General features: G+C 39.3%; 2 protein-coding genes across 4 annotated transcripts; both read right to left on the bottom strand.

Moving 5' to 3' along the window:
• Positions 1 to 249: 249 nt before the first annotated feature.
• Positions 250 to 12947, bottom strand: LOC124995438 (receptor-type tyrosine-protein kinase FLT3-like). Of its 2 annotated transcripts, none has more exons than XM_047567794.1 (24): positions 12027 to 12947; positions 9157 to 9233; positions 7895 to 8046; positions 7689 to 7807; positions 7460 to 7571; positions 7221 to 7360; positions 6970 to 7142; positions 6715 to 6853; positions 6417 to 6594; positions 6156 to 6256; positions 5956 to 6064; positions 5684 to 5871; positions 5478 to 5587; positions 5265 to 5397; positions 3669 to 3773; positions 3473 to 3583; positions 3184 to 3340; positions 2926 to 3038; positions 2685 to 2806; positions 2433 to 2555; positions 2223 to 2334; positions 2035 to 2134; positions 1231 to 1336; positions 250 to 1117 (listed from the first exon to the last, which is right to left on the bottom strand). In XM_047567794.1, the coding sequence occupies exons 1-24, from the start codon at positions 12034 to 12036 to the stop codon at positions 842 to 844; spliced, it is 3066 nt and encodes a 1021-aa protein (XP_047423750.1). In that variant the 5' UTR covers positions 12037 to 12947; the 3' UTR covers positions 250 to 841. The 2 variants fall into 2 exon arrangements, with proteins under 2 accessions (XP_047423750.1, XP_047423749.1); XM_047567793.1 differs by lacking the exon at positions 12027 to 12947 and adding an exon at positions 9719 to 9836.
• LOC124995437 (receptor-type tyrosine-protein kinase FLT3-like) lies at positions 250 to 23587 on the bottom strand. Of its 2 annotated transcripts, XR_007110705.1 has the most exons (25): positions 23448 to 23587; positions 22886 to 22962; positions 21626 to 21777; positions 21420 to 21538; positions 21189 to 21300; positions 20950 to 21089; positions 20694 to 20866; positions 20444 to 20582; positions 20146 to 20323; positions 19885 to 19985; positions 19685 to 19793; positions 19413 to 19600; positions 19209 to 19318; positions 18996 to 19128; positions 17370 to 17474; positions 17174 to 17284; positions 16885 to 17041; positions 16627 to 16739; positions 16425 to 16546; positions 16091 to 16213; positions 15881 to 15992; positions 15692 to 15791; positions 14868 to 14973; positions 14181 to 14743; positions 250 to 536 (listed from the first exon to the last, which is right to left on the bottom strand). XR_007110705.1 is itself a non-coding variant. In XM_047567791.1 (24 exons), the coding sequence occupies exons 1-24, from the start codon at positions 23473 to 23475 to the stop codon at positions 14486 to 14488; spliced, it is 3066 nt and encodes a 1021-aa protein (XP_047423747.1). In that variant the 5' UTR covers positions 23476 to 23587; the 3' UTR covers positions 13925 to 14485. The 2 variants fall into 2 exon arrangements, 1 of the variants encoding a protein (XP_047423747.1); XM_047567791.1 differs by lacking the exon at positions 250 to 536 and having other exon boundaries at positions 13925 to 14743.
• Positions 23588 to 23697: the final 110 nt, after the last annotated feature.

The following is a 23697-nucleotide window of genomic DNA, read 5'->3' as shown; positions in this document are numbered from 1 at the left end:
GGGCTTGTAGTTGTGTATCACCTTGTACTTTCAGCTTAAGTGAGTTAAAACATGGCAAAAAGAAAAACAAGATGCTTTCCTGTGAGTGTTATATAGACATAAATACTGGCAAATACTGAAGTTTGATACTTGAGTAAAATTTACAGGGAAGGATAAAGTTACTTTAATTTCTGATATTTTATTTTTTGTTATGAAATGCTTACTAGACCTGTAGAAACCCTGCACATTAAATACTCTGACAAACACAAATTGCTTTTATTGTTTTTTTTTATTTGATGAGTAAAGTACATTTTACTGCAGGTATAATACTTAAACTTGATATAATAAAATACATTGTAAAATAATCCATTAATATATTCTACCTTCAGAAAGCTTGCCTTGAAAAAAACAGGTAACTGTGATACAAAAGTGAATATATGATACTTTAAAAGTGTCGTACAAATGAATAAAACAAAAGTTTACCTATGCATAGTATTACAAAATGTAATATTATGAAATTTAAAACCAAAAGTTGCTCAGTTAGAAAAAATCTCCAACTCCATTGCTCCACTGTGTGAGAGTATTTAGGATCCTTTTCTCAAACCTATTTTTCAAAAATATTTAAGAAAAATATATACATACCACATTTTAAGAAAAATATTATTCAACACATATTTAAATTTCTTCATGTCAGCAGATTATGAAAATATATACGTTAAATACATGCTACTTGAGATATATTCAGTCGCATCTATGAGTCTAAAAATGCGTACCACACATGAATATTATATAAAGCAGGTGCATTCTACTGTAAATCCTGAGAGAATAATAGATTATATGTTTTTATCGTCAACTTGCTTGATCACTCCATATCAAAAGGCTTCTTCTCCTCATCCTCAATCTTCTCCTCCTCCTCCTCCTCCTCCTCCTTCTCCTCCTTCTCCTCTTTCTCTTCAGCTGCCACAACGACTGAGTCACACACTTCTGCTTTGCTGTCTTCAGTCGCATTGGTTTTGCAGTAGTCGTTGCCCGCCTGTGTCTTGTCGTCGTCGTCGTGCTTCGTCAAGCTTGAAATGTCCAAAATTGCAGATGCATTTTGGTACTCGCTGGAATCCTGGTTGAGCATGTTATAGTAGAGCTGTGGAGGGAGGAGTAATATTATGTTGCTTATAGACCAGATATTGTATTCACATTCTCACAACTCTACATCGAACAAACAATACAAAATAAACAAAAAAAAGAAACACCCACCATATCCTCTCTGTCTGTGAGCAGGTCATACATGAAGGACACCAGCTTGGAGAAAGACGGGCGGTTGCTGGGTTCCAAGGCCCAACACTTACACATCATTTCATAGCTGAAAATGAAACACACAGATGACAGAGTATACTTAGATTCAGCTCCTTTGCATTCTAAAAATGAAGCTTTTCTATATCTGTGAGTTAAATATTGATGGTCTATTTGTTTGATTTGGAAGAAAGTATGCTTCCCTCTTATTTATATCTTAAAAATATTCAAAATGACAGAATTCATCTGAGCCATATTTACTCATAATACCAAAAGTAGATTATGAACAACAATAAACAGAGTAGCAAGTAATCCTAGCTAGTCTTGCTTGACTTATTAATCGTATATACTTGCTGTTCAAGTTCATTGTATGTATCTGCTTCTGCCCTTTATTCCTTTCTCTAAATTCTTTTATTCTGAAAGTCTAATTTATGTTGTACAGTTTTTATATATTTGTTTGTTTCCATTGAACAGAGTGACTGGAGTCAACTTCCTCGTATGCGCACATACACTTGGCCAGTAAAGCTGATTCTAATTAATAGACTCCTGTATAGCTTAAATACTCTTAAAAATTGAGTTAATGTACTTTTTACCACTGACTGAAGATGTCGCCACTGATTCATATATAACTAGCCATAATAAAGCATACCGTTTTTTCCAAACATAGTGTATTGTTCTGTGTAATTACAAACTTGTGTAAATCCCTTAAATGCTGCGTTGGTTTTACTGGAGGAGCCTAAGATCTGCATGCAGAGCACAGATACTTACACTAACTTGTCGGCATAGTACGGACAGTCCATCATAAATCCTCTCTCAATCATCGAGTAGAACTTGTGATCCACCTTCATGCCAGGATACGGAGTGACGCCTGAGGGGGAAAAAAAAAATAACTCATCATGTCACAGGGATCGACTCAGAGCTTAAATTTGAAATGTCTAAGCGTCTGTGAAAGCTACCGAGTGAAAAGATCTCCCAGAGCAGGATGCCGTAAGCCCAGACGTCACTCTTCATGGTGTACAAGCCCTGAAAGATGCTCTCTGGTGCCATCCACTTCACCGGCAAACGCACCTAGAGGAAGACACCCACGCACAGTAATGTGATTTCATAAAAACAAAAACATCAACCATGACAACAACTGAATGATGTGAAAGTATAATCTGACATACGTTTCCTCTCACAACGTAGTTGGAGTCGTTGTCGATGTCCCGAGCCAGCCCAAAGTCACCGATCTTCACCAGCCGGCCCTTTGTCACTAACACGTTTCGAGCTGCCAGGTCGCGATGGATACACTGAAGAGGAACAGGAGCAATCATCAATAGGTTTCATGTTTTGCGTTCTCTGTTTACGCCTATTAATCCGCAAAGCATAAACTGTGAGCGTGTTATAAATCATTTTGACCCTTTTTTTTTGTTTCTTACGTGCTTGGAAGACAGGAACTCCATTCCTTTAGCCACTTGAAAGGCAAAGCTCAGCAGATCCTCAAAGGTCAGCGCCTCCAGGTCATCCCTGTCGTCATCTGGATTTTCGAACATCACTGGGTCTGCAAATAAATTACAGTGAGCACATCTCAAAGTGCCTAGTTACTCTATATATCTCACGATTATGTATTTCTACCACGACAACATGGACGTTCTCCAGGATTCAAATAGTATTTCTGACCTTCAAAACTGTCCATGTCATTGGAGTTAAAGGTGAGAAGGGCGATGTCTTCCTGCCCCCTGCTGGTAGAGCTGAACATGGGCACGTACGTTTCCATTCTTGGCTCTAGCTCACTGAGAAGACACAAAGGTGACATGATTCTTGTGCCATCAGCTCTAAAAACAGAATCATTTCAACAGGATATAGGCAGTGCTTATATATAAACCCGTCTTCTTCCCACTATTGTTTTTTGCATCCTTAATTTACAGCTCTTCCTACCTCTGGTTTTTCCCCAGCCTAAGGTTGTGGTAAAGACTGGTGAAACGGTCCTTGTTAAACGCATCGGTCACAGATTTGTGGTAGCGGTCGCTGTTGATTTTCAGGTAGTTCAGCAAATCTCCATAACAGCAGTACTGGAAGATCAGGTAAATGGGTCCTACATGGGGAAAATAAACGTTAATAAATAAATGTCCCTTCTATCACAAATACCCAGGACATAGTCAGTTGTAATGTGCGTGTATAGTTATTATGCAGGTTTGTAATTAGCTCATCTTAGAGGTAAGCGTACCTGAGTCTGTGCACGCGCCGAGCAGGTTAACAATGTTGTCGTGGTGGCCGATGTGAGTGAGCATCTTCAGCTCGGACATGAGAGCCTCCTTCTCCACAGAGTGGTGTTTTTCTGCAGGGCCAAATAGCAGATCAGACACAGAAATAGCCCCTGTAGCGTGCAGAATAAAACACTGACACACAGAGTAAACGCCGACCTTTAAGCATCTTGACGGCCACCTGCTGCGACACTCCAGGCTTGTTGATGCCATAAGCTGTAGCTTGGACCACCATCCCAAAAGCGCCGGATCCCAGTTCTTTACCTGTGAACCAGACAGGCAAGAACTTACAGGAGAATAATAATGCTATTGGCACTGTGCAGATCACCTGTGCAGATTTATACACCTGTGTACAGTAAATGACATATGACATTTCCCCTCTAAACCTCAATTTAAATAATACTTAACCTCCTGAGACCCAAGCATTAGTTCGGAATTCATCTTAATTTCTTTAAAATAAGATTAAGATCTTTGAGATTTGGGTATTTGGGATTAGTTGGACACGAGAAGTATAAAAAATAAGCATCCTCTTTCAACTGGAAGTAGTTTTAAATAGAAATTATGTGGACACAGGGATTATTTCACTGTATATTACAATTTGAGAACCAAAATATACAACTGTTCATTTTAATGCAAAAGCATAATTGGAAATGATGAAATCCCAATGTCCTCCAACGAGTTCGTGTGATTTTGTTTAATTTGCACGTCATATCAAGATAGAAACGTAATAAGCATAAGTGTATTGACCCTTCGCTAACAGCCAACAAAAGTGTCTAAATGAAGCAGAATAAGCTGCAACAAACCTAAAACACAATGTCCCCATATGAGGAAGCTGGGTCTCGGGAGGTTAAAGTAAAGATTAGAGGATGTGGATGGTTTGTTTGTGTATTCTGCGTAATGTTTCAGATTTGTATCATCACCATTTGAAGGAGCCCTTGCTTCCCAACTACTGGAAAACTTCCACTCGAGAAAAAAAAAAAGACTGGAGTAATTTTATTTAGACTGACATGTGCTTTACTTTCAAAGGTAATTCTTTTATATCGCTACTTTTAGACTTAGACACTCAGACTTTATTTGTCTTTTAGATTTCCATGCAAATTAAATTGCGGTGCAATGGCTCAGAGCACAGCAGGAGTTTACCCGTAACATGCACATTTACATGAGGTCCTATCCCATGCTCAAATAGCATGCATCCCATTTGCATGCAACGGAGAAAATCAAATAACTCACGGGAACATGTCCTCCTCCTCCACACTAGGTGGCAATATGTGTATTGTCAGCAGGTTAATACAGCCCCCTTTCCGGTTGACCTATTACGTCATATTATAAACAAGAGTCGTTCATGCGGCAGACCGGCTTTTCAAACAACAACAAGATGGATGCTAGTTCATCTTTTTTAATCTCGTACTTAATGTGCGTGCTACTTCTAGTGCAGATAAGATGGCGCTATTCTACCAGCTCTGTTTACCTTCTTCTTCTGCGACTGACTTTCTTGGATGTGCATGTGCACAGGCATTGTCCAGTTAACAGTCTGACTGAGCATATACCTGCCTAAGATAATCGGATAAGGAGAACTCCGACTTTAGTCGGAGTACTGTGTTTACATGCACTTAAGTTGTGCAGTTAAAGTCGGACTAAGGCAATTTTTTTTCACAAGCATGTAAATGTACTGAGTATATATACAGTATATAAATTACTACTTTAGAAAAGGGTCAGAGTTCTTCTGCCCTGTTTAATGCCAAGTATGATTCATACCCAGTTCCAGATTCTCCCTGGGAAACTCCCATTTCTGGTCGTACAGAAAGTCCTTGAAGTTGATGTAAATGTAATCGTTGTCGTTGGGTCCAACCATCTGGATCATCTGAAGCTGAGGCTGATACTGGGGCTTCTATTGGGAACACAAGAGCTTTGGTGTCATATGCTCTCGTTTTGTTTGTGTTTGTTTATGAGTTGAAGCGTCACATTTACCTTCTTTTTGATGACAAACACGAGCACCACGCTGACCACCACCAAAGCCAGAAGCAGAGACAAACTGCCTACTTTCAGCACCAGCAAGGTGCCATCGTCTTGTGGATGATCTGAAAATCAGAAATGTGTGCACAACAGCTTTTAACAAAGACATTTTTATTAGTAATTAAAAAAATTTAAATTTAAAAAAAAAAAGGTGGTACTACCTTTAGGCTGCAATACTTTGGAGGTCTTTGGCCAAATTAAATGATATTTGTCGCACCAGGAGTTGATGGAGTTTGTCAGGCAAAACTTCAGATACACTGTACTGCCCTCCCAGTATTTGCTCATATTTCTCTTGATCATCTTGTCACAAAGGACGTCAGAATCGGTTTCATTGTGAATTATTTCACAACTGTGGTGAGAAAAAGAGTAGTGACTTTTAATCTCCAGGGTCTACTATGCCCTCTGAGCTGAGCAGCCGTGAAAGTAACCATACCTGTCATTCATTGAAGAGCAAGATAGCCAAGAGTAATTGGCTGGCACAAGACTTGACGTATGAACCATGACCTCATCATCATCTTCAGTGAAGGTGAACTTTGGTGTGTCTGGAACCAAATCAGTGGATTTTAAGTATTAAGGAACCAATAATATACCTGTAAAATATATGTTTTTTAAATGACTTTCACGTTAACTTACCTACAACACACACTGATATTGTCTTTGTTTCTTTGTGTCCTCCAGCCTCCAGGTGTAACTTATATTCTCCCGTCTCGAGTGGCTGATGTAGCATCACATTCCTGAGAAAACAGCATCATGACCGAAAGCTTTAAATGGAAATCATCTAGGAGTTCTAAATGTCATATTATTTTATCGCATATGGAGTCGATTTTTAGTACTCTGCATATTTCTACACGCTTTTAGAAGTTTGTCAGTAGTGCCGCTTGTTCTTGAAATTACCTGTGCTTTGTCACCCATGTATCCCTCGTGCATTTTGTTACAGTTTTATTAGGGGCCTCCCAGAAACAGTGCGTCAGCAGAGGATAGTAGGAGACGGTGGCTTGCAAGCTGAAGCTGGACATGTCCTCGGCTGATAAAATCTTGGTCTCATTCAGTTGGGCAGAGAGGAAACCTTCAGCTGATGCAACACAGTAACAAATCAGTACAAGTACAGCCGGCCTGCAGTACATTTTATGCAACTTACTTATTTCATGGTTGCAGTATTATGCAGAATAATAATAAAGTCAAACATACTAACCCTGGACATGTATGTTAAAAGATTTAGTTTTTCCGTCTGTATTCCGGCAGGTGTATGTACCACTGTTGTTAAAATTAAGTGATGTCATGAGAAGGTAGGCAAACAGTCTCCCAGCATGTCGGTAATTTTTAATGCACATCTGGAAGAAAAAAACACGTCAGTGTTGTGGTTAACATTGGGAATATCGATACAGTTTTATGACATGAAAGACAACTGAAGGAGAGTCTCATTAATTTCCGTGTATCTTTACTGTACCTCTTTCTTTAAGTCACATCCTACAGTTCTAGCCTCCAGCCTTTCGCCATCCTTCTCCCACACTGGGTATGGCCAAGTATAACCTCCTTTTTGACAGCGAAGAAGTAAAGTCTGACCAGGGCTCAGGGTCAAGTTAGAAACCTCAGCTTGTGAACCACTCGCAGTCTGAAAGTCTGAAACATGTTTTTTTAAATTTACTCTTCTTTTGTAGGATGTATTTAATTAATGGCATTTTGTTTACAATTAATTACCATAGTCGTAGAGTTGAGAGCATTCTTGTCCTTCAGTGTTAGTAGCACAACACATCACTTCAGACTTAGGATAGTTTGAAACTGATACGCTTCTCTCTGCACCTTCATTCCCTACAGTAACATATGTCCCTTTCTTCTCTCTGTTTGAAAGGAGGAAAAACGCCGGCATTCAGGGAACATGCTTTTATACAAGACTTTTTATAAAACTGTGAATATAAATGAAAAAGATATCGCCTTACTCAGACCACTGTATTTCAGGCCTTGGGAAGCCCTCAGAGGTGCATTTAAATAGGGCGGATTTTATTCGTTTATTTACACGGTCCAGCATCAGCCGTGGTCTTGTTGGAGGTCCTAGAAAATGAATGACAGTTTTATTCATTTTGAACCATTAAACTGCCTCGTGCTTGTTGTTGCTGTGCTGAGTGGAGGTGGAGCATTTGTGTGGAGACAAGATGAGATGTTACTCACTCAATACATTGAGATTCACAGTTACTGATGACTGAGTGGAGTTTGTTTGACAAGTCAGCGTGTACGTCCCTGAATCTTTCTCAGACAGTGCTGATATAACCATGGCGTGACTCCCGTTTCTGTGGAGGTTTAAGTAAATGTGTCACTTTAATTATATACATACAGCAATACAAAACACGGCTAAGCCCACACACAAACACACTCACATTGTCATTTCTGAATGATCTGTTCTGTTCCAGTGGCAGGTAAAAGATCCAGGGAGGCCCTTCAGGGAGATGACCAGTTTCTTACCCATAAACAGGTCCATCGTGACAGGATCAGACTCATTCAGATAATCAGCTGGCAGTAAACACGCCACCTGAAAGACGAGACATTTAATTCCCCAACATTAGGTTGCATGAAAGTGAATTTTGTGTAGATTTATTTTGTGTTTCTTTCCCTAACATTTGAATTAACTGATAAAAATGGCTTCCGTGTGGTAAGTAAATGTGCCAGGACGGAAATATTAGCAACAAAGTTAGCTGGAAAATGTAGTTAAATTATTAAAGTAAAAATTATTTCGGTTTGGTCTGTCTGTCTGATTTATTATTACATTTGACGTAATTAGACTATTAATACTGAAGCATTGGTTTGTAGAAGGCATGTCACCGATGAGGCTGCAGGTGGAGCCACAATGAAATACTTTACAAAAAGATAAACATGAGGGCTTGTAAGAATTTAATGTGTGTATTAAATATCTGAAGCGGCGTTTAAAAGAAAAAGTAACACTAACACCAAACTCAACCTCGTACGTAAACGTGATGGAGCGGAATGTAAAATATTCCCCTCTGACATGGAGACGTGTACTGTACACAGACTGAAAGGGAAATAATAGCTACTCTCCAGTGCCAACATTTATTTTCAACCTTGTCACCTTTTCGTTGAAGATGAAACTAAAATAGCACAATCTGACACATCAAGAGATGAAACAAGAGTGTCATTTCCCCCTCTTGTGTTTTACAACCTCTTGCTGCTGTGCACTTTTGCTTTTCCTACCCTAGAAGACTTTGTCTAATGGTCTGTGAAGGTTCTCAGTCATCCAGGTCATGGTAAAAGACGTCGAATAAAGGCCACTAGACTTGTAGAATTTCTTGAAGACTTGGGTTGACACCTGGCGAAAAATCTTCAAGTAATTCTACAAGTCCAGTCGCCTTTATTCAACAGCTTTTAGCTTTGTCTAATTGCTTGTATGGTCCTCAGATAATGGAAGAAACTGCATCTTCATTTGTTAATATAGCATGTTCTGTTAAACCTACAGAGTAAATGCATGCCTGCTTGTATCTCATCCTAATTCTTTATGTGTTTATAAAAGTATGTCAGCATGGCTTATGGAGAAAAAAAAATAAAATATGATTATTTCAGAAATATACTGTTTTGTTTGTTTGTTTGTTTTTAACCCATTGATTATTGCTCACTTAAAACTGCTTACCTCATAACTGGGTACACAATTCTGGGGCTCCGCACCATCAGAGCCGAGTGCGCTGACAGCACACAACAGGAGAACAGCTTGACAGAGAAAAAATTGGAACTTTGTTTTAAACCTCTTTTGGGAAATTAAAGAATTAAGGCTAAATATTTCATCTTTTTTCATCTTTCATCATGACAAGAAGCAAATATATAAAAGTGCAATGCAAAAATTTCAGAAACAATAAAAATACAAATTTATTGTGTTGTGTTTTAATTTATTTAACAATGTTATTGTATATTTATATGAACCAGTCTTTATTTTTCTTTTTTTAAGTAATTAAAATTAACTCATACTATTACACATAAACACTTTTAGAGGACATCATTTGTGAGACTGTTTGTTGAACAACTTGGCAAATGCTGATAAAGACTTATGCTAATAAATCCTGGAAAAAACACCTGAAAAAACAAACAAAAAAAATCCCCACCTACTAATGACAGGTTGCATAAAATCTAGTTTCACCCTGATTCAAATCCAGAAATGTTCAGGCCACAGAAGAGGGACTTCAAATACTCGTACTCACCCGCAATCATATTTCTCTTCCTCCGCATTGATGCTCTCTTTCTGTCGAGGTCACATATTACATCAGACTGTGAAACTGTGCTGTGCACGACGTGTGCAAGTATCTTTAAACAGAGGAAGTCGAAGCGCAAATGGTGAAACTGTGTGGCCACGCCTGAAAGCATACTCCTGCCAAAAAAACACCCCCAAAGTATAAAGGTGATAGAAACCAATAACATTATGGAAGGTGAAATATGTAGAAAACAAGACCCACTGAGGGAGTTTCTTAAAAAAAAAAAAGAGCATGTTCCTCAGATTCAGAAAACTTTAATAAGGCCCGAGTGAGCAAAATGACATACAAAGTATATACAAATAACTATGCAAAGAAAACAAATGTTTTAACTTTCCAATCTGTACATGGAAGATGTAAACATGACTGCATGAGTAAAGTGACTAAAGTGCAAGAGTAAACAGTTATTACAGGGATTATATATTTACATGTTGGGGCCATACTTAGACAGAATGTAACGGATCCACAAGGGAAATTAACTATTAACTATTTGGCCAAAGTAGCTCAGTTGTAACGGATTGTGCATAACGGAGAGCAGTTTATCCAGCGTCCTCCTGTCCCTCACTGAGACAAACAACTCCCTAAAAATCACAATTTGTTCACCCTACTGGTGTCTTTTTTGCAGGTACTACTCCCCCAACAAACCACAGCAAAGTATCTTATTACTTATAAATATGCATAGTTGATATGCATTATCGTTATTTCTTAACATTAACCTGTCTGACATAAGAATACACACACACGCACACACACACACAGACAGAACACGGGAAACCATACATCCTTTGAGATAAGATGATGTCACATGCACAGTTATACAGAATTAGAATCAGTTTTGTTGTCCAAGTATCTGCCCACATACAAGAATTTGACTTCAGTTGTAAACAAAAAATATGCGTAAAAAAATGTACAGCAAAATTTGAAAAATAAAGAGCAAAAGCATATGTATTTATATATATATACACACACACACACACACACAACAGAGTTGAACAATGAGTACATATATTTGATGTAAAGTTTTATTTATTGTGAACTGCTCAGTGCACAGTGAAATGTATTTTTGCACCTGTAGCCAGTAGTAAAAGTAATGTGATAATTCCACACAGCACACAAGGCAAACATAACTGAGAAAAACAAACTAAAAAAAATACAATATATACAACTTTTTTTACACATTTAAACGTATCCCTCTCCTCCTTTCTTACGCACCGAATCGTGCCACAGCGCTGCAAGTTGAATCTGCAGCAGGTAAACTCTCAGCCAGTACCCACAATGCCCTACGCTAGCTCTCTAGCCATAGCAGAGCAGCCTGACTGCGAGCAAAAACAACAACAGGCTACTTTGCAAAGAAAGGCAGCTGCATGGATAGCGACAACAACAACGACCACCACCAGGACTCCCCGCATGCAATACACATTCCTGCAAACCAAATGCAACTTAGCCTTATAATGTGAGTACTGTGGACTTCACCAGCTGAAGTGATATTTATCTGCTCCGTTAAGGGGAAGCTGTTTGCGTGCTAGCTGGCTGGCTAGCTATCTGTCTGCGTCTCTCTATGTTTGAGTGTCTTCCGGCAGCAGTGGCTGCAGCAGCGGTGCCATGAACAGTGGACTTCCACCTTCAGCTGCTCCGCTCGGGGGTGCCGGGATACCCAATGTCAAGGTGAAGTTTTGCCGATATTACGCGAAAGACAAAACCTGCTTCTATGGAGACGAGTGTCAATTCCTGCACGAGGATCCGTCCATTGCGAGCCTGCCGCTGCACGGCGGTGGTGGTGGTGGTGGAGGAGGAGGAGGTGGTGGAGGAGGTAGCCCCGTCCCCTTATCCATGGCTGGAGGTGGAGGGACTCCGGCGGGGTATTCAATCGGCGGTTCCTCTGCGGCCTGTCCGGGTAGTGGAGGGACCGGTGTGTCCAAGAAGAACGAAACCAAACAAATTTATTGTGTACAGTATTATTGTATATTTTATATTACACAGTATATTTCTTTCTTTTTTTTAAGTAATTAAATTTAACTCTTGCTATTATAGGTAAACAGTTTTAGAGGACATCATGTGTCAGACTGTTTGTTGAACAACTTGGCAAACGCTGCTAAAGACTTATGCTAATAACTCTCGAAATCTAAATTAAACATGATCCTGGTAAATGGTTTTAAAAACATACCCACCTTACTAATGACATATTGCATAAATTGTACTTTCAGTTTCGCCTTTATTCACGTTATTCCACAGAGGAGGGACCACCCAAAGTCGTACTCACCCGCAATCATATTTCTCTTCCTGCGCACTCCTGTGCGCACAGCGATGCGTTTTGGTGTACAGAGCAGTTTCTCAAAATATATAACAAGAAATAAAGGACTGGGTCATCTTTGCATACTGCTGTAAGTTAAATACATTACCCCCGAAAAACACAGTATGTAAAACATATTAAACTAAAATACAGTGAATAAAAATACGTTTAACAGCATCAGTCATCCAGTATTTTATAAGTGCTACTTTAACCCTGAATCGTGCATATATGAACTGAAAGTAAACTAAAGACTTAACAGACATACAATCGCGACATTTTAAAAAGTGCAAAGGTGAGGTCACTATTACCACAACTTACAGCGCCGGTGACTGCTGTACCCCTGTAAACATCTAGAGTGAAGAATGTAAAGAAAAGAAATGGAACTGCGTAAACTGTCGTCAAAATAAAACGCCCCCTTCAAAATAAAAGCCGAAAGCCGCATAAATAGTTCTAGCTTGAAGAATTCTGAACAGCCGCGCCCACATTTCCTCGTGTAAAAGTTACAAAACCAGGGATTCTTCAAGAGTCTCTGAAGTACAGGAAGCTCGATAAGTCGAGTCACTTCTCTGTTGCCCTTAGATGAGTCATGACTGAATGGGTGGAGCTGTTTAGCTTTGGTGCTCCTATTTTCCTCAGGAGGCTGACCATGCATAGTGGTGAACTCCTTCAACTTCCAGGCACCGTGTTTTCCTTTCCAGAAGGTTCAATGAATCTTGGTACTCACGAGAGCGGACGACCGTTTTCTCATTTCGAAAAGGTACAACATGAAGTTGCCACAACTTCTCGATATTCCGGTACAGGAGATCATCTGGGCTGGCAAATTAAGTGAAATAGCATTGTTGCACTGATGTTTGCTCTGGTGCACACCTCTCTGCCCCTTGCAGTGCCCATCCTAGGGCAGTGAGGAAAGCTATGGGTCCATCATTGGATTGGATCCTCTGAGCATCTGCACAGGGTAGGTTTGCTCTGCTAGGTCTAGACCTGCTGCTGTAAATGCTCCCTGCACTTTGAACCTCCTCCGTGGGTTGCCTTTGGGGGAGATATCAAAATTAACCTTTGACCCTTGGAGGTGGGCCACATCTGACCGCAGAGCGCTGTTAGCAAGTTTGTTGTGCTCCGTCATCTTGTACAGTGAAAGTTTCTACTGAATCAGAATTGTTCCTCAGCATCAGGAACCACCTTTAGGAGCACCTGGCTGGAGGTTATGCTGGGCGTCAAATATACTCGACTCTGAGGTTCTGGACTGTGGGTCGGTGGACCAGCACCGAGCATCGCTGTGGAGCACTTGGAGACAGATATCACCACAGTCACTGGAAGGTTTCTTGAGGTTCCAGCACCGCTTTTCCGCTGTTATCCACTTGTCCACTTAAATGCTAGGGCAGCGACTGATGTAATGTTCTTCATTGTCACAGATGAGATTGCCCAAAGTGCTCGGTTGGATGGACTCAGCACCATGGTTGACTGCAATGCTCTGACCTTTGCCCTTGAATGGGATTATGTCTTTCCCATTGCCGGTGGGTTTCTCCAGTTGGTACGTCTGTACTAGTCTGTTTGACAGGCGTTGTTGCTGAGCTTTACCTTGAAGCCAACCATTCAAGTCTTGTAGGTTGTAGGGGTTGGGGCTTGTAGTTGTGTATCACCTTGTACTTTCAGCTTAAGTGAGTTAAAACATGGCAAAAAGAAAAACAAGATGCTTTCCTGTGAGTGTTATATAGACATAAATACTGGCAAATACTGAAGTTTGATACTTGAGTAAAATTTACAGGGAAGGATAAAGTTACTTTAATTTCTGATATTTTATTTTTTGTTATGAAATGCTTACTAGACCTGTAGAAACCCTGCACATTAAATACTCTGACAAACACAAATTGCTTTTATTGTTTTTTTTTATTTGATGAGTAAAGTACATTTTACTGCAGGTATAATACTTAAACTTGATATAATAAAATACATTGTAAAATAATCCATTAATATATTCTACCTTCAGAAAGCTTGCCTTAAAAAAAACAGGTAACTGTGATACAAAAGTGAATATATGATACTTTAAAAGTGTCGTACAAATGAATAAAACAAAAGTTTACCTATGCATAGTATTACAAAATGTAATATCATGAAATTTAAAACCTCCATAGCTCCAATGTGTGAGAGTATTTAGGATCCTTTTCTCAAACCTATTTTTCAAAAATATTTAAGAAAAATATATACATACCACATTTTAAGAAAAATATTATTCAACACATATTTAAATTTCTTCATGTCAGCAGATTATGAAAATATATACGTTAAATACATGCTACTTGAGATATATTCAGTCGCATCTATGAGTCTAAAAATGCGTACCACACATGAATATTATATAAAGCAGGTGCATTCTACTGTAAATCCTGAGAGAATAATAGATTATATGTTTTTATCGTCAACTTGCTTGATCACTCCATATCAAAAGGCTTCTTCTCCTCATTCTCAATCTTCTCCTCCTCCTCCTCCTTCTCCTCTTTCTCTTCAGCTGCCACAACGACTGAGTCACACACTTCTGCTTTGCTGTCTTCAGTCGCATTGGTTTTGCAGTAGTCGTTGCCCGCCTGTGTCTTGTCGTCGTCGTCGTGCTTCGTCGAGCTTGAAATGTCCAAAATTGCAGATGCATTTTGGTACTCGCTGGAATCCTGGTTGAGCATGTTATAGTAGAGCTGTGGAGGGAGAAGGAGTAATATTACGTTGCTTATAGACCAGATACTGTATTCACATTCTCACAACTCTACATCGAACAAACAATACAAAATAAACAAAAAAAAAAAAAAAAGAAACACCCACCATATCCTCTCTGTCTGTGAGCAGGTCATACATGAAGGACACCAGCTTGGAGAAAGACGGGCGGTTGCTGGGTTCCAAGGCCCAACACTTACACATCATTTCATAGCTGAAAATGAAACACACAGATGACAGAGTATACTTAGATTCAGCTCCTTTGCATTCTAAAAATGAAGCTTTTCTATATCTGTGAGTTAAATATTGATGGTCTATTTGTTTGATTTGGAAGAAAGTATGCTTCCCTCTTATTTATATCTTAAAAATATTCAAAATGACAGAATTCATCTGAGCCATATTTACTCATAATACCAAAAGTAGATTATGAACAACAATAAACAGAGTATCAAGTAATCCTAGCTAGTCTTGCTTGACTTATTAATCGTATATACTTGCTGTTCAAGTTCATTGTATATATCTGCTTCTGCCCTTTATTCCTTTCTCTAAATTCTTTTATTCTGAAAGTCTAATTTATGTTGTACAGTTTTTATATATTTTTTTATATATTTGTTTGTTTCCATTGAACAGAGTGACTGGAGTCAACTTCCTCGTATGCGCACATACACTTGGCCAGTAAAGCTGATTCTAATTAATAGACTCCTGTATAGCTTAAATACTCTTAAAAATTGAGTTAATGTACTTTTTACCACTGACTGAAGATGTCGCCACTGATTCATATATAACTAGCCATAATAAAGCATACCGTTTTTTCCAAACATAGTGTATTGTTCTGTGTAATTACAAACTTGTGTGTGCCGTAAATCCCTTTAAATGCTGCGTTGGTTTTACTGGAGGAGCCTAAGATCTGCATGCAGAGCACAGATACTTACACTAACTTGTCGGCATAGTACGGACAGTCCATCATAAATCCTCTCTCAATCATCGAGTAGAACGTGTGATCCACCTTCATGCCAGGATACGGAGTGACGCCTGAGGGGGAAAAAAAAAAATAACTCATCATGTCACAGGGATCGACTCAGAGCTTAAATTTGAAATGTCTAAGCGTCTGTGAAAGCTACCGAGTGAGAAGATCTCCCAGAGCAGGATGCCGTAAGCCCAGACGTCACTCTTCATGGTGTACAAGCCCTGAAAGATGCTCTCTGGTGCCATCCACTTCACCGGCAAACGCACCTAGAGGAAGACACCCACACACAGTAATGTGATTTCATAAAAACAAAAACCTCAACCATGACAACAACTGAATGATGTGAAAGTATAATCTGACATACGTTTCCTCTCACAACGTAGTTGGAGTCGTTGTCGATGTCCCGAGCCAGCCCAAAGTCACCGATCTTCACCAGCCGGCCCTTTGTCACTAACACGTTTCGAGCTGCCAGGTCGCGATGGATACACTGAAGAGGAACAGGAGCAATCATCAATAGGTTTCATGTTTTGCGTTCTCTGTTTACGTCTATTAATCTGAGAAAAAAATTTCCATCTAGACTAATTATCATTTTTGATTGTAAATGTAAAAAATAAAAAATAAATTGACAAACCACAACCGCAAAGCATAAACTGTGAGTGTGTTATAAATCATTTTGACCCTTTTTTTTTGTTTCTTACGTGCTTGGAAGACAGGAACTCCATTCCTTTAGCCACTTGAAAGGCAAAGCTTAGCAGATCCTCAAAGGTCAGCGCCTCCAGGTCATCCCTGTCGTCATCTGGATTTTCGAACATCACTGGGTCTGCAAATAAATTACAGTGAGCACATCTCAAAGTGCCTAGTTACTCTATATATCTCCAGGATTCAAATAGTATTTCTGACCTTCAAAACTGTCCATGTCATTGGAGTTAAAGGTGAGAAGGGCGATGTCTTCCTGCCCCCTGCTGGTAGAGCTGAACATGGGCACGTACGTGTCCATTCTTGGCTCTAGCTCACTGAGAAGACACAAAGGTGACATGATTCTTGTGCCATCAGCTCTAAAAACAGAATCATTTCAACAGGATATAGGCAGTGCTTATATATAAACCCGTCTTCTTCCCACTATTGTTTTTTGCATCCTTAATTTACAGCTCTTCCTACCTCTGGTTTTTCCCCAGCCTAAGGTTGTGGTAAAGACTGGTGAAACGGTCCTTGTTAAACGCATCGGTCACAGATTTGTGGTAGCGGTCGCTGTTGATTTTCAGGTAGTTCAGCAAATCTCCATAACAGCAGTACTGGAAGATCAGGTAAATGGGTCCTACATGGGGAAAATAGACGTAAATAAATAAATGTCCCTTCTATCACAAATACCCAGGACATAGTCAGTTGTAATGTGCGTGTATAGTTATTATGCAGGTTTGTAATTAGCTCATCTTAGAGGTAAGCGTACCTGAGTCTGTGCACGCGCCGAGCAGGTTAACAATGTTGTCGTGGTGGCCGATGTGAGTGAGCATCTTCAGCTCGGACATGAGAGCCTCCTTCTCCACAGAGTGGTGTTTTTCTGCAGGGCCAAATAGCAGATCAGACACAGAAATAGCCCCTGTAGCGTGCAGAATAAAACACTGACACACAGAGTAAACGCCGACCTTTAAGCATCTTGACGGCCACCTGCTGCGACACTCCAGGCTTGTTGATGCCATAAGCTGTAGCTTGGACCACCATCCCAAAAGCGCCGGATCCCAGTTCTTTACCTGTGAACCAGACAGGCAAGAACTTACAGGAGAATAATAATGCTATTGGCACTTTAGTTTCTAAAAAAAAGAAAAACATCACCTGTGCATGTTTATATACCTGTGTACAGCAAATGACATATGACATTTCCCCTCTAAACCTCAATTTAAATAATACTTAACCTCCTGAGTCCCAAGCATTAGTTCGGAATTCATCTTATTTTCTTTAAAATAAGATTAAGATCTTTGAGATTTGGGTATTTAGGATTAGTTGGACACGAGAAGTATAAAAAATAAGCATCCTCTTTCAACTGGAAGTAGTTTTAGATAGAAATTATGTGGACACAGGGATTATTTCACTGTATATTACAATTTGAGAACCAAAATATACAACTGTTCATTTTAATGCAAAAGCATAATTGGAAATGATGAAATCCCAACGTCCTCCAACGAGTTTGTGTGATTTTGTTTAATTTGCACGTCATATCAAGATAGAAACGTAATAAGCATAAGTGTATTGACCCTTCGCTAACAGCCAACAAAAGTGTCTAAATGAAGCAGAATAAGCTGCAACAAACCTAAAAAACAATGTCCCCATATGAGGAAGCTGGGTCTCGGGAGGTTAAAGTAAAGATTAGAGGATGTGGATGGTTTGTTTGTGTATTCTGCGTAATGTTTCAGATTTGTATCATCACCATTTGAAGGAGCCCTTGCTTCCCAACTACTGGAAAACTTCCACTCGAGAAAAAAAAAAGACTGGAGTAATTTTATTTAGACTGACATGTGCTTTACTTTCAAAGGTAATTCTTTTATATCACTACTTTTAGACTTAGACACTCAGACTTTATTTGTCTTTTAGATTTTCATGCAAATTAAATTGCGGTGCAATGGCTCAGAGCACAGCAGGAGTTTACCCGTAACATGCACATTTACATGAGGTCCTATCCCATGCTCAAATAGCATGCATCCCATTTGCATGCAACGGAGAAAATCAAATAACTCACGGGAACATGTCCTCCTCCTCCAAACTAGGTGGCAATATGTGTATTGTCAGCAGGTTAATACAGCCCCCTTTCCGGTTGACCTATTACGTCATATTATAAACAAGAGTCGTTCATGCGGCAGACCGGCTTTTCAAACAACAACAAGATGGATGTTAGTTCATCTTTTTTAATCTCGTACTTAATGTGTGTGCTACTTCTAGTGCAGATAAGATGGCGCTATTCTACCAGCTCTGTTTACCTTCTTCTTCTGCGACCGACTTTCTTGGATGTGCATGTGCACAGGCATTGTCCAGTTAACAGTCTGACTGAGCATATACCTGCCTAAGATAATCGATTTGCTTGATCGGATAAGGAGAACTCCGACTTTAGTCGGAGTACTGTGTTTACATGCACTTAAGTTGTGCAGTTAAAGTCGGACTAAGGCAATTTTTTTTCACAAGCATGTAAATGTACTGAGTATATATACAGTATATAAATTACTACTTTAGAAAAGGGTCAGAGTTCTTCTGCCCTGTTTAATGCCAAGTATGATTCATACCCAGTTCCAGATTCTCCCTGGGAAACTCCCATTTCTGGTCGTACAGAAAGTCCTTGAAGTTGATGTAAATGTAATCGTTGTCGTTGGGTCCAACCATCTGGATCATCTGAAGCTGAGGCTGATACTGGGGCTTCTATTGGGAACACAAGTGCTTTGGTGTCATATGCTCTCGTTTTGTTCGTGTTTGTTTATGAGTTGAAGCGTCACATTTACCTTCTTCTTGATGAAAAACACGAGCACCACGCTGACCACCACCAAAGCCAGAAGCAGAGACAAACTGCCTACTTTCAGCACCAGCAAGGTGCCATCGTCTTGTGGATGATCTGAAAATCAGAAATGTGTGCACAACAGCTTTTAACAAAGACATTTTTATTAGTAATTAAAAAAATTTAAATTTTAAAAAAAAGGTGGCACTACCTTTAGGCTGCAATACTTTGGAGGTCTTTGGCCAAATTAAATGATGTTTGTCGCACCAGGAGTTGATGGAGTTTGTCAGGCAAAACTTCAGATACACTGTACTGCCCTCCCAGTATTTGCTCATATTTCTCTCGATCGTCTTGTCACAAAGGACGTCAGAATCGGTTTCATTGTGAATTATTTCACAACTGTGGTGAGAAAAAGAATAGTGACTTTTAATCTCCAGGGTCTACTATGCCCTCTGAGCTGAGCAGCTGTGAAAGTTACCATACCTGTCATTCAGTGAAGAGCAAGATAGCCAAGAGTAATTGGCTGGCACAAGACTTGACGTATGAACCACGACCCGCTCACTATCTTCAGTGAAGTTGAACTTTGGTGTGTCTGGAACCAAATCAGTGGATTTTAAGTATTAAGGAACCAATTATATACCTGTAAAATATATGTTTTTTAAATGACTTTCACGTTAACTTACCTACAACACACACTGATATTGTCTTTGTTTCTTTGTGTCCTCCAGCCTCCAGGTGTAACTTATATTCTCCCGTCTCGAGTGGCTGATGTAGCATCACATTCCTGAGAAAACAGCATCATGACCGAAAGCTTTAAATGGAAATCATCTAGGAGTTCTAAATATCATATTACTTTATCACATATGGAGTTGATTTTTAGTACTCTGCATATTTCTACATGCTTTTAGAAATTTGTCAGTAGTGCCGCTGGTTCTTGAAATTACCTGTGCTTTGTTACCCATGTATCCCTCATGCATTTTGTTACAGTTTTATTAGGGGCCTCCCAGAAACAGTGCGTCAGCACAGGATAGTAGGAGACGGTGGCTTGCAAGCTGAAGCTGGACGTGTCCTTGGCTGATAAAATCTTGGTCTCATTCAGTTGGGCGGAGAGGAAACCTTCAGCTGATGCAACACAGTAACAAATCAGTACAAGTACAGCCGGCCTGCAGTACATTTTATGCAACTTACTTACTTCATGGTTGCAGTATTATGCAAAATAATAATAAAGTCAAACATACTAACCCTGGACATGTATGTTAAAAGATTTAGTTTTTCCGTCTGTATTCCGGCAGGTGTATGTACCAATGTTGTTAAAATTAAGTGATGTCATGAGAAGGAAGGCAAACAGTCTCCCAGCATGTTTGTCATTTTTAATGCACATCTGGAAGAAAAAAACACGTCAGTGTTGTGGTTAACATTGGGAATATTGATACAGTTTTATGACATGAAAGACAACTGAAGTCTAATTAAATTCTGTGAATCTTTACTGTACCTCTTTCTTTAAGTCACATCCTACAGTTCTAGCCTCCAGTCTTTCACCATCCTTCTCCCACACTGGGTATCCCCCATTAAAACCTCCTTTTTGACAGCGAAGAAGTAAAGTCTGACCAGGGCTCAGGGTCAAGTTAGAAACCTCAGCTTGTGAACCACTCGCAGTCTGAAAGTCTGAAACATGTTTTTTTTTTTAAATTTACTCTTCTTTTGTAGGATGTATTTAATTAATGGCATGTTTGTTTACAATTAATTACCATAGTCGTAGAGTTGAGAGCATTCTTGTCCTTCAGTGTTAGTAGCACAACACATCGCTTCAGACTTAGGATAGTCTGAAACTGATACGCTGCTCTCTGCACCTTCATTCCCTACAGTAACATATGTCCCTGTGTTCCCTCTGTTTGAAAGGAGGAAAAACGCCGGCATTCAGGGAACATGCTTTTATACAAGACTTTTTATAAAACTGTGAATATAAATGAAAAAGATATCGCCTTACTCAGACCAGTGTATTTCAGGCCTTGGGAAGCCCTCAGAGGTGCATTTAAAACGGGCGGATGTCATTCGTTCATTTACACCGTCCAGCATCAGCCGTGGTCTTGTTGGAGGTCCTAGAAAATGAATGACATAGTTGTATTCATTTTGAACCATTAAACTGCCTCGTGCTTGTTGTTGCTGTGCTGAGTGGAGGTGGAGCATTTGTGTGGAGACAAGATGAGATGTTACTCACTCAATACATTGAGATTCACAGTTACTGATGACTGAGTGGAGTTTGTTTGACAAGTCAGCGTGTACGTCCCTGAATCTTTCTCGGACAGTGCCGATATAACCATGGCGTGACTTCCATTTCTGCGGAGGTTTAAGTAAATGTGTCACTTTAATTATATACATACAGCAATACAAAACACGGCTAAGCCCACACACAAACACACTCACATTGTCATTTCTGAATGATCTGTTCTCTTCCAGTGGCAGGTAGGAGATCCAGGGAGGCCCTTCAGGGAGATGACCAGTTTCTTACCCATACACAGGTCCATCCTGACAGGATCAGACTCATTCAGATAATCAGCTGGCAGTAAACACGCCACCTGAAAGACGAGACATTTAATTCCCCAACATTAGGTTGCATGAAAGTGAATTTTGTGTAGATTTATTTTGTGTTTTTTTCCCTAACATTTGAATTAACTGATAAAAATGGCTTCCGTGTGGTAAGTAAATGTGCCAGGACGGAAATATTAGCAACAAAGTTAGCTGGAAAATGTAGTTAAATTATTAAAGTAAAAATTATTTCGGTTTGGTCTGTCTGTCTGATTTATTATTACATTTGACGTAATTAGACTATTAATACTGAAGCATTGGTTTGTAGAAGGCATGTCACCGATGAGGCTGCAGGTGGAGCTACAATGAAATACTTTACAAAAAGATAAACATGAGGGCTTGTAAGAAATGAATGTCTATTAAATATCTGAAGCGCCGTTTATAAGAAAAAAGTAACACTGACACCAAACTCAACCTCATACGTAAACGTGATGGAGCGGAATGTAAAATATTCCCCTCTGACATGGAGACGTGTACTGTACACAGACTGAAAGGGAAATAATAGCTACTCTCCAGTGCCAACATTTATTTTCAACCTTGTCACCTTTTCGTTGAAGATGAAACTAAAATAGCACAATCTGACACATCAAGAGATGAAACAAGAGTGTCATTTCCCCCTCTTGTGTTTTACAACCTCTTGCTGCTGTGCACTTTTGCTTTTCCTACTCTAGAAGACTTTGTCTAATGGTCTGTGAAGGTTCTCAGTCATCCAGGTCATGGTAAAAGACGTCGAATAAAGGCCACTAGACTTGTAGAATTTCTTGAAGACTTGGGTAGATACCTGGCGAAAAATCTTCAAGTAATTCTACAAGTCCAGTCACCTTTATTCAACAGCTTTTAGCTTTGTCTAATTGCTTGTATGGTCCTCAGATAATGGAAGAAACTGCATCTTCATTTGTTAATATAGCATGTTCTGTTAAACCTACAGAGTAAATGCATGCCTGCTTGTATCTCATCCTAATTCTTTATGTGTTTATAAAAGTATGTCAGCATGGCTTATGGAGAAAAAAAATAAAATATGATTATTTCAGAAATATACTGTTTTGTTTGTTTGTTTGTTTTTAACCCATTGATTATTGCTCACTTAAAACTGCTTACCTCATAACTGGGTACACAATTCTGGGTCTCCGCACCATCAGAGCCGAGTGCGCCGACAGCACACAACAGGAGAACAGCTTGAAAGAGAGAAAATTGGAACTTTGTTTTAAACCTCTTTTGGGAAATTAAAGAATTAAGGCTAAATATTTCATTTTTTTTCATCTTTCATCATGACAAGAAGCAAATATATAAAAGTGCAATGCAAAAATTTCAGAAACAATAAAAATACAAATTTATTGTGTTGTGTTTTAATTTATTAAACAATGTTATTGTATATTTATATGAACCAGTCTTTATTTTTCTTTTTTTAAGCAATTAAAATTAACTCATACTATTACACATAAACACTTTTAGAGGACATAATTTGTGAGACTGTTTGTTGAACAACTTGGCAAATGCTGATAAAGACTTATGCTAATAAATCCTGGAAAAAACACCTGAAAAAACAAACAAAAAAAATCCCCACCTACTAATGACAGGTTGCATAAATTCTAGTTTCACCCTGATTCAAATCCAGAAATGTTCAGGCCACAGAAGAGGGACTTCAAATACTCGTACTCACCCGCAATCATATTTCTCTTCCTCCGCATTGATGCTCTCTTTCTGTCGAGGTCACATATTCCATCAGACTGTGAAACTGTGCTGTGCACGACGTGTGCAAGTATCTTTAAACAGAGGAAGTCGAAGCGCAAATGGTGAAACTGTGTGGCCACGCCTGAAAGCATACTCCTGCCAAAAAAACAACCCCAAAGTATGAAGGTGATAGAAACCAATAACATTATGGAAGGTGAAATATGAAGAAAACAAGACCC

Source organism: Mugil cephalus, chromosome 18, assembly GCF_022458985.1.
Source record: "Mugil cephalus isolate CIBA_MC_2020 chromosome 18, CIBA_Mcephalus_1.1, whole genome shotgun sequence".
NCBI classification, from domain to species: domain Eukaryota; kingdom Metazoa; phylum Chordata; class Actinopteri; order Mugiliformes; family Mugilidae; genus Mugil; species Mugil cephalus.
This window is presented reverse-complemented; position numbering and strand designations above follow the sequence as displayed.